Source organism: Mus caroli, chromosome 17, assembly GCF_900094665.2.
Source record: "Mus caroli chromosome 17, CAROLI_EIJ_v1.1, whole genome shotgun sequence".
Taxonomy (NCBI): domain Eukaryota; kingdom Metazoa; phylum Chordata; class Mammalia; order Rodentia; family Muridae; genus Mus; species Mus caroli.
In genome coordinates, this window is record NC_034586.1 from 74,666,275 (window position 1) to 74,676,791 (window position 10,517).

Below are 10,517 nucleotides of genomic sequence, written 5' to 3' on the forward strand. Positions count from 1 at the left end.
AAAAAAAGCTTTCTGTAAGAAACTGCAAACAATGAATATGACAGCCACACAAAAATCAAAAAGGGTCGTAGAGCTGTGGTCAAATACAGGTCCATTCAGGAATCAAACTTCATGTGGCCCACAGGTGGGTGCCTTCATGTGCTGATTACAGTGGCTCGATGAGGCTCAAACTCTTATTTAGAACAGAAATTAATGATTCACAGTGTACATCATTTTATCAGTTTTCACCTAATTCCCACACCTCAAAGGCATCTGCTTGATCTCCAAGATTTATTTAAAACACGTAATTCTGTTAATGAAGATTATCTGTGNTTCCCTACCAACAACATTTCACTTCATGATTGCAAATGTAGTTCACTACTTGCTCAGCACACACAATGGCCATGCATTGCACCTCCAGAATTGTCGCACGCCCGTGAATACGTGTGCTCATAGAGATATGAAGCTCACAGAAGAAACGAATCCCGTGGTTTAGAAGTTCAAGGGAACAAGCCAAAGGACTTCACCTTTCAAGTTGTCGAAGTGCACCCAGGAAGCGGCCTTCGGCTTCTCGGTCTCTGCGCTGCTCTCAGGCTCTGTCTCCGTCGACTCCACTTCCTTTACTGCATCTGTTGCTGTTTCTTTGTCTGCATCGGTAAACTTTTCATCGTCACTGTCATCTCCCACGTCAACGAAGTTTTCTTCATCAGATTCCTAACGAAATGTATCAATGACTCTGTTAATCAATGGGAACTGTAATGAAGTCTGTATTCATTTATGTGGTGCAGAGTTTCAGAGACTCATTGCAATTCTGGTAAAAGGTGAAGAAACAGCAATCAAGTGAAACTCCAGGCCTGACGGCCACCCAGGGGAGACAGAAGATAGACTCTCTTCCTAAACACGAGAGCCAAGTTCTCAACCAAGAGATTTTACAACCGAATCCTCAAACATCTGTCATGTTATAAACCATGACAACCAGTGCTATTACTATTTATTTCTACTTCATAACCGAGGAAATGGACGGAAAGGGTCTACTCATTCCATAATCACCTATAATTCCCTTATATGACTGCAATTTCTAATGTAGTGCAGTTTCTGATGTAATAGATGGAGGAGTCAAGCAAGCTGCCCATCTATTNAGCTGTACACCTGGCAGTGAAGTCTGGCTCCTTCCAACTCTAGAAGTNACATTCCAGAGAAACTAACTTACCGCCAGTAAAGCAAAGAAAAACATACACACAAAAGCCCCCACCCAACACACCAGCACCCACTAAGGTCAAGAAGCAGTAGAGAACACACCGGATGATCATCTAGTTGGCTTCTTAAATCTGGTTTTGCTTTAAGGATCTCAGACACAAGATACAACGCTCCACAGATGAATGGCGGCATCTGTGTGCAGGTGACCTGAAGCAACCTCTTCACAAACGCCTTCACCCGGCGCAGCATGATGTCAGCTTTCAAAGATTTGTAGATCAGGTTGAGAAACATCGCTTGCTTGGAACATGTCATCAGGCCTGGATCCAACATCTTTCTGTCAAATGAAATCAAGGTCAAATGTTCATTCCTAAAGTCATCCTCACATCCAGGAGTCACAGTTTACAGACTCCACAACCATTACAACAACCTCATCTTAGGGATACCTTTCCTGCATATATTGTGAGAATCAATGACCCCGGAGAGAAAGAACACACTGGTACAAAGGAAAGACATCATCAGTTAAGAGCCACTTTTTTTGTGATTTCTTTTCTTTTTTTTTTTTTTTTTTTTTAAATAGTGATACAAACCCCTCGTGAAAGGTTACACACACGTCAATTAACAAAAGCTAACACCTACTCAATCTGCTTTTAACCAGTTCTTGGAAGGCAGAGACAGCAGCTCTTAAATTCAGTCAGCCTGATTTCCATAGCAAATTTAAGGCTAGCCAGGGCTACACAGTGAGCTGTTAACAAAATAAAGACNGAGCCCTGGGAGGCAAGATGAAATAACCTTTGTCCTATGCAGCACAGATGAAATGACCCAAGTGTCTGCCTTTCTTTACTCTTGAGGGGAGCGGGGCAGCCTCCCCACCCCCAACACGGCTCTAGTGTAGACCACCTATGAGTAGTGAAAAAGGAAATTCTGAGTCCTTCAGATGTGACCCAATGGACTAAGCATGTACTCCCTCATACACACCGTCCCAGTCCAGAATGTTCTCTGCATGTCCACAGCCCCTAAAATAGGTTCAGTTCTTCTAATGTTCTCTCTGTCTTATGTTTATGCTCTGCAGTTTCCTAAACTCAGAGTCCTCGGTTTCCCTGCCTTTTCTCCCAAGGGTCAAAGGAATCAGACTGTTCTATTATAAGCTTCCTCCATGTGCTGTTTTCCTAAATGAGGGGTCCAATCAGGCACTGACGAAAGCCTTCATTAATTATCCCAAATAAAGCTTTCCCCTTATACAGTTTTCTTGGNAAATGTGTGCGTGTGTGGTGTATGCCTATGGAAGGAGATAAGCAAGCTGGAGAGGACAACTCAGAGAGTTCCTTCTCTCTCTCCACCATGTAGGTCTTGGGGACTAAACACAAGTTGGCAATCTTGTCAGTAAACACCTTTATCCCCTGGGCCGTCTCCCTGGCCCTAAAGCACTGCTCTGTGAGGTTCCAGTTCTGTCATTCGCCTGCTGCAGCTCCCAGATGCTTCCTAAGGTGAGTGGAGGTGGATGCACACGCCTGCATTTTACTAATAAAATACAGTACGAAAAATGAGCTTAGTCAAGTTACCAGGAGGGTTTTACTGANAGTTAAATAATTTATCCAATTTGAACACGGCAAACTGCTGCCTGGGATTCAGATCATGGTAAGTGTGGCTTAAGTCTACACTCCTAATCACTACTTTACATTTTCCTTCCTAAGTTAGATACAGATGTGCAACTGTAAAAAATAAATAAATAAAAAATAAAAACAAAGTAGTGGCCAGGTGTGATAGAACACGCCTTTAATTCTAGCACTCAGAAGTCAGAGACAGGCGGGTCTCTATGGGTTTCAGAGCCAGAGCACTCAAGGCTAAACGGTGAGAACCTGTCTCAAAAATAAAAAAGTGAAATAGAAAATAGAAAAGTTCCTCAACACAGCTTGCTGGCTGTGTATGTAAGGCAGACCCAACGTGCTTCCACTGNAGCACTACCTGCCTCGGCGAGATCCAGGACAGCTGTGTGATTCAACAAACAAAGCTTAAAGGCAGAAAAAGCAGAATACAACTTAACCAAAGCCCGAAATCTGAAACCCCTAACACGCATTCTTTAGCATACTTCCAGTAAGGATCTGCAGGGCTGGAAGGTCTGTTGATGGTGCCACGCCCAGAACATGGGCAGCAGATATAAGCACTGAAAAAAAAAAATCACTTGTTGAAAGAATTACTCAGCAGCTGTATGAAGAACTGGAGGGAGATTTAGACTGAGTGTAGTGGGGAAGGGGAATTTCAATTCCACCCCTGGTTCTAGTTCCTTACTCTCTAGTAAGACTTAAGACAAATGTAGCCAAGTGTCAAAGTGTTACGTGCTCAACGTTGGTGAATACTCAGTTGCTGAGGGTGCCTATGTGAAATATATGAGTATGCATGTATACATATATAGGTACATATATATGCATACCTATATGTATGTATGTGTATATACACACACACACACACAACCTTTTACCCTATACTATATATGCTATACCACAGCAAAGTTTTCACCACATTCATGCACTTACCTGTATAAAGCTGTGTAATATCGGTCAGATATTGTCTGTTGAGAATTCATTACTTGGAAAAGTAGCATTAAAGCCTGCACACTAGTATTAAAATTTACAACATGCAACACTTTGAATAAAGTGTCCACCTGCTCCCTCACTTTGTCGTCACCTATCTGGGAGTAAGGGTATGCTCTGTTCACCCCTGTTAAAATCGCACTGAGCATTTTTGATTCAATGTCTTTTTTCTTGATACAAGTCCGAAAGAAACAAAAATAAAGAGTAATTAATTTGTTAGCCAACTCACTTTCTTCATGGGAGAGGACCATTTGGTTTAGAAAGCAAATTGCATAATACTGAGCTTTGGGGCTGATATTTGAGCGAAAGAGTAGCCTTTCTATTTCTCCACACACAACTCCTTTCATATTGGGATGCTTCCGGAGTAACACTTCTAACAGATGGGAGGCTTTCGTGGCAATTCTGTTCTGAGGATCTCCCAGCTTATTTATCACCTGCACAAGAAGAGCCTTTTCTTCCTCGGGTTTATCACAGAGCAGCTCATGGGCAGCTACCAGGGCCCGCGTTTTAGTGGTTACCAAGGAATCATGACTTAAAGTCTCGAGGACCTGAACGAATTCTGCTACCAAGTGTTTCAATTGGTGTTCATAATACCACAGTATCAGTCTTCTATCTCTCGAGTCCTTGTTGCCACTGGACAACTCTTCCAGTTTGTGGAAAGGATGCTGGCTGAAAACCCGGAGCTTCCGACTGTCTGGCAGAAGGTCTGTGATGAGCAACTCCTTGAACGTGTCCAACGCCATCAGGCACTGCTGCTTGCTGCCTTTCTTTTTCACAAGGCTCATCAGGGTTTCTACAAACTGCAGAGTGTGGACCGCATCATCCTGGATCAGAAGGATCATGGCCGCCATCCTGTCAGCTAGTGTCCCTGATGACACGATGGCCTTCATCCAGGTGGAAGAGCCTCCCTTTTGATTATTTGTCTTACTCTTGAATAAGCTGACTTCCTGTTCATATAGCTTCTGGGCCAGGGCTTTGTACTTGGACACGACATCTGGAGGCTGCGGCTCCAAGGAATACTCACCGCTGTACTCCATGTCGTACCACTTGCCTCCAGGCCTGAGTAACAGTGTTTGTCTCTCTAGAAATTCAAACACATCGGGTTGTTTATCTTTCTTTGCTTTGGAGACGGGACTGCTCTCAGGACGCTGCTCTGGTACAGTCTTATTTTTCAACTTCTTTTCCGATGTCTTTTTTCCTTCTGTTGCTTTTTGTTTTTTATTNTCCACCTTCAGTAGTTTTGCTTCTTTTTTGCTGGCGTTTTCCTTTTTCTCTGGTTCATCCTCTTCAATCAAAGACTTTGAGTATTTGGCCAAATTCAGATTCTGAATAAATGACTCCAGTTCACCTTGTTGAAGGTCGTCAATGGTTCCCTTTTTGCCCCCATCCACCACTTCCTCATTTTCATCCAAAGTAGCCAGCATAAGGTAATCTTGCTGCAGAAACACATAAAAAAGGTCGTATTACAAACCCAGAACTTCAGTAAGAACATCATTTTNAAAAACCATCACATCTGAATTATTACACTATTATCTGGCAAACTCACAGATATCCAACAGGAAAATGTGCCAAAGATAGGTACACCATAGGGAAAAGGGTTTTGAAGAACCTTCTTCAAGATATGAAAAGATTCTCAAGCTGACAGTCACAAAATCCAGTGAAAATCGCAATGATATAGGCACTTGTAATGCAGTAGATGAGCAAGGTTAAAGGTTTATCTGAGTGGGCAGGGGATGGCTCAGTGGGTCAAGTCTATGCCAAGGAGCCTGGTGACTTAGGTTCGATCCTCGGAAGTCACATAAAAGAGAGAATCGATTCCAAAGTTGTCCTCTGACTTCCACACGAGTGTACCAACAAACATACAGCACTCCTTCCAATAATAAAAAGTACTAGCCGGGCCGTGGTGGCTTTAATCCCAGCACACCTTTAATCCCAGCACTTGGGAGGCAGAGGCAGGCGGATTTCTGAGTTCGAGGCCAGCCTGGTCTACAAAGTGAGTTCCAGGACAGCCAGGGCTATACAGAGAAACCCTGTCTCGAAAAACCAAAAAAAAAAAAAAGTACTTTATGAGGTAGTGTAGGGAGGAAGAGGCACTTTCATAAAAGGCTAATGTAAACTGGCAGGTCCAACCTTTTAACCTAGCAGATGGAGATTACACACACGGTCGTGTTCAAAACACTTGTCCACGTGGTTAGAATCCGATCGCCTATATTTTAAAGAGGCATAAACCCAGGAGAAAGCATGCAAGCCGAATTGGTTTTTTTCCACTGAAGCGCGGTAACAGTAAAAGCGTGGGAAGCGCTCAGAGCAGGTCCGAGGCTGGGCTGCGGGTCCCACCCTCCCGGCAGCTGTGAGCATCCCCTTCCCCAGAGCCTGCGGCCCTTACCTTCGTGCCTCCGAGGCGTAACACCTCCTCCAGGGAGAAGCCATTCTTGCCCTCCTCGCCATCCTCCTCGTCTTCCTCGTCCGGATCTTCTGTCACCTGTTTGGGACGCCAGGGCTGCTTGGCAAGGAACGCCACAGGTTCCNGGTCGGCCGACATGGCGGGCTGGACACGCGAGCGCAGCCCGGAGCTTACTTCCGCTTCNCGGTGACGCACTTCCTATTGCGAGGGCGAGTCAGGAAATAACCCTTTAACCCCGCCTCCGGGGCGGAGCCTGGGCCGAAAGTGTTGGAATGAATGCTTTAGTGAGACGCTGCGTGGCCCGCGCGGGTGAGAGTCCCCTTGCAGGATCCTGTTTCCATGGAAACCGCGTGGCGCGGCTCCTTGGTCCCTCTGTTGCTCTCCTGGGGCTGGAGCAGGAAGCTGGTGCACAGAGAGTCTTGGCTGTGTGGAGGAGGGATTTGTAGTCATGGGTTCGGTGCATGCCTTGCCTCCATCGGGTCCTGACGTTGGGGCGAAGTTAGTGATGAACGAGGCATCCTTGCAAGCTCTAGGCTGCTTGCTGCACGTGTAAATGAAATGGAGATTTCTAAAGCGGGCGGTGCTTATTCGTATTTTTCAGGCCTTCCCTGTATTTGGAGAGGGAAATGCTACAGCTCCGGGAATGAGCCGGCAGAAAGCAACCGGGTGACACCGATGCTGCGGCATCTTATGTATAAAATAAAGTCTACAGGTCCCATCACTGTGGCCGAGTACATGAAAGAGGTTTTGACTAACCCAGCCAAGGTAAACGTACAGGGAGCGTGAACCACCCAGTGTGTGTACACAGAGGAGCCCGAAGGCCTCTAGAGCCATCAGGTGTTGAGCCACCGCCGAAGTCCTTGGAATATAGTCTAATCTGTCATTTGCGTTAAAGGGCAGTGCCAANAAAGAGGTCATGACAAATTCCCGCGGAGTTTAGGTGACAGAATGTAGTTTGATTTTCCTGAGTTAAAGGAATGCTGATTTTCTAACCGGGGTTGTGCATTTCCGCTGTATGTATAAGGGAAACGCTGTATGTATGAGGTTGACCTTGAACTCGTAGCATCTTCTTATTTACCCTCCTGAGTGCTGGGATTCTAGGTGATCTCCACCTGCCTGGCTAAAAGAAAGCTTTGAGTCTTTCTTGAAGGTTAAGCATTATGGTAAAACTTGGGATATGAAGTTAAGACAAAGTCTTCTCCCAGATAATTAAGCCTTGTAAGAAACGTAACTGACGTAACTGTCTTATTAAAAAAAAAAAAAAAGCACTGGATTTAGTTTTGGGTTGGGAGTCTTTGGAGAGAGAAGTCAGTGAAGACACTGTTTGAATAGACTGAATGGATGCCAGGGAGAACTAAAATGAGAAGAAAGTGAGACTTTGCGTTGGTATGGAAGAGTGGGAGAGGGCAAGGAGTAGAGAGATGATCATGTCTGCAGCCCTTCTACTTGAGTAATTGCTGTTTTGCAAAATGACTACTACTATGTAAAATTTAGGTAAAGACTCTGTCCTTATTTTGTTTACTTCAGAAGGGGGAACTTTCTTGGTAAATACTTACTTCACTGTAAGCGTTCCATAAAATTTTGGAGGAGCACTTTTGAAAGCTTTATTTGAAAATTAATCTTTTCCATTTCTTCTCTTTTACTCAGGGATATTATGTGCATCAGGATATGCTAGGAGAAAAAGGAGACTTTATTACTTCACCTGAAATAAGCCAAATCTTCGGAGAGGTAATAACCAACATGCAGACCTTAAAAGAAATGTTATAGATACTTGAAGGCAGAGCAAGCGATGCTCCTGTGTAATAGTGTTTTATGGTGTGTGTGTGTGTGTGTGTGATTCTTCAAATATTTAAAACTTAGAACACTTGAAAAACTCAGATTTCACTATAGAAAAAGAAGAGGAATCCGTGCAGTGGTAGCACACGCCTTTAATCCCAGCACTCGGGAGGCAGAGGCAGGCNGATTTCTGAGTTCGAGGCCAGCCTGGTCTACAGGATGAGTTTCCAGGACAGCCAGGGCTATACAGAGAAACCCTGTCTCGAAAAACCAAAAAAAGAAAAAAAAAGAAAAAAAGAAAAAGGTGGAAACACGTGAAGGACAAAGGAAGATAGAAAAGGTTTGAGAAGAGGAAACCCATGAACAATGTGATTGAATGGGGAGTGAGAGAGAGAAGCAAGCGAGCTCACTGCCAGCTATGACTTAATCAGATCACAGTGGCGGTCTCCCTGTGAGAAACAGAGTTGTGGCTCATTTACTTCCCTAAAAGTGCCTTTGATGACTTAAAAATAGGAAATAGTACATAAACAAGTGAAATCTAGGCTTGAGAAAGTAAATTATATTTAAGGGTTGTGTAACAGTGGAAATCATGAGTAAGAAGAAGTGGCATAATTGTTCTGCGTCCTTTTGTTCCCAAAGTCTGGTACCTTTGTATAAGTGATTGCTTATTTGTGCCATGGGGCTTAACACCCTTCACCCTGAGAGTGAGNTTCCTATGCACTCTGTGACCTGACAATCCCAGTGAAGTTCCAGTGCATTCAGATCTGTGTGTGCATGTGTGTGCATCTGTATATATCTATGTATNTCCAATGACCTATATTGGATTATTTGTAAATGTTTTGCTTTTTGGTATAAAGTATATATTTACAGTGAGTTTTATGGTCTAACACTTTAATGTTTTTTCTTGTCATAGCTACTAGGGGTGTGGTTTGTTAGTGAATGGATAGCCTCTGGAAAAAGCCCAGCGTTCCAGCTGGTGGAACTTGGCCCTGGTCGGGGCACCCTCACAGCAGATATTTTGAGGGTAAGTAATAAAAGAACCTCTCTTACATCCCTCTTTCTATTTCTGAACTAGTTTTTAAATTTTATTAATCTGGGGTTTCAGTCCTACTTTCTAATTCTTATATGTATCTGTCAACTAAAATCCAGTGTCAGAGTAATGTGGAGGCCAGATGCTGACACTGGTGACTTCTGCTATTGGCTTTTCCCTTACTCTTTGAGACAGGATCNCTCATCGAGTTGGAAATGTGCTGACTCGCTAGAAAGCTCCATCCTTCTCCTGCCTCTGCTTTCCCAGGGTGGGGATGAAAGGTGTGTGCCAGCAGGACATGGTACCAGGGATAAACTCAGGTCTCAGGCTTGCACAGCAGGCTCTTTACCAACCAAGCATCTCCGAGTCCTAGTGGGGGATATTCTTTTATTGCTCTTTCCTGTCATTTTGCCTAGAACTCTGTAAAGATATTTTAAAGGGATATGTGGTAATATTTATTAAACTTTAAGCTTTTGCTGTTTTGAAACTAATCAATATTTTTTAAGGCAACTTGTATGTTTTTTGGCAATTTAATGTAAAAATGGAATCATTATAGATTTAATTTTTTGATAAATTATTTTATTTATTTTATTTTATTATTTTTTTTAATAATAAAAGTGTATAACAATGTTTATTCTCTTTTATAAAATAGAATCGAGTTTCTAAATTTGAAATTTAATCTGAGTACTAATGGGCTTTCCATTGACTCAATGCTCGAAAAGTTTACCAAGAACTAGTTGATGACTATCTTAAAGGTATCAAATGGCAAACATAACCCCTCACAATGGTCTTCAAATATAATTGACATTTACATTTGAAGACTCTTATATCCTTTTCAAAAATATTTGATGATCCACAAAGAACATTTGTATTCAATTTCTCACAAATATTTCTATCCCATTGAATGGATTTCACAGGTAATTATTTTATATTATGAATCTACTGCTCTTAATAAAGTTTAAAATAAATAATGCAAAGAATTTTCAAGTGTTTACTAATTTGTATTCCAAGTAACAAAGTTTTCATTCTTTAACAAGTGACAGAGGTCCAATTGTGATCCTGTAGCAAATTTATTTCCCCCAAAGATGAATTTACATAATTAATATTTTTTGATGCAGAGGATGCATTACTACATTTTAAGGATGAAATTGGTGTGTTGTTTGGAGGTTTATTTTCAATTAAGGAAATGCAAATTGTGATGCAGAAATGATATATAATCTACATACTTGACAATACACTGATTTGATATCTACTATTTTCAATTTTAATTTATTATTGAAAAAGTTTATTATGCCTACAGTTTAAAATATAGTTATCCATAGTCTGACCTATTTTACAAATTGTTTTAAGTATTGTTTTAATATATAAACCCTAATTTACCTAGATGCCTTAAGAGCACCCAAAGTATAACAAATTCTCCTTAATAGCTAATAAAGGAACTATCATATTATAGTTCCAGCAAATTAAATCTATAAAATACACATTTATTGATTGGATTAATAAATATATGAACATTACACTCAAACGTATTATAGCACTATGC

General features: G+C 42.1%; 2 protein-coding genes across 2 annotated transcripts in view; one reads left to right on the forward strand and one right to left on the reverse strand.

Annotated features, from left to right (window-relative positions):
- Positions 1-6,345, reverse strand: part of Cebpz (CCAAT enhancer binding protein zeta) — a 16,970-nt gene extending 10,625 nt beyond the window's left edge. Inside the window, exons 1-4 of the mRNA XM_029470919.1 lie at positions 6,151-6,345; positions 3,708-5,200; positions 1,279-1,510; positions 507-693 (exon numbers count right to left, since the gene is read on the reverse strand). Of these exons, the coding sequence (XP_029326779.1) occupies positions 507-693; positions 1,279-1,510; positions 3,708-5,200; positions 6,151-6,306 (2,068 nt within the window). The 5' untranslated portion in view covers positions 6,307-6,345. The remainder of the gene's footprint in view (positions 1-506; positions 694-1,278; positions 1,511-3,707; positions 5,201-6,150) is intronic.
- Positions 6,346-6,415: 70 nt separating this feature from the next.
- The window catches only part of Ndufaf7 (NADH:ubiquinone oxidoreductase complex assembly factor 7), a gene marked incomplete at its 3' end in the record, with an annotated part of 9,496 nt that continues 5,394 nt past the window's right edge, over positions 6,416-10,517 (forward strand). The window contains exons 1-4 of the mRNA XM_021185814.2: positions 6,416-6,477; positions 6,770-6,933; positions 7,816-7,896; positions 8,858-8,968. Coding sequence (XP_021041473.1) covers positions 6,441-6,477; positions 6,770-6,933; positions 7,816-7,896; positions 8,858-8,968 — 393 coding nt within the window. The remainder of the gene's footprint in view (positions 6,478-6,769; positions 6,934-7,815; positions 7,897-8,857; positions 8,969-10,517) is intronic.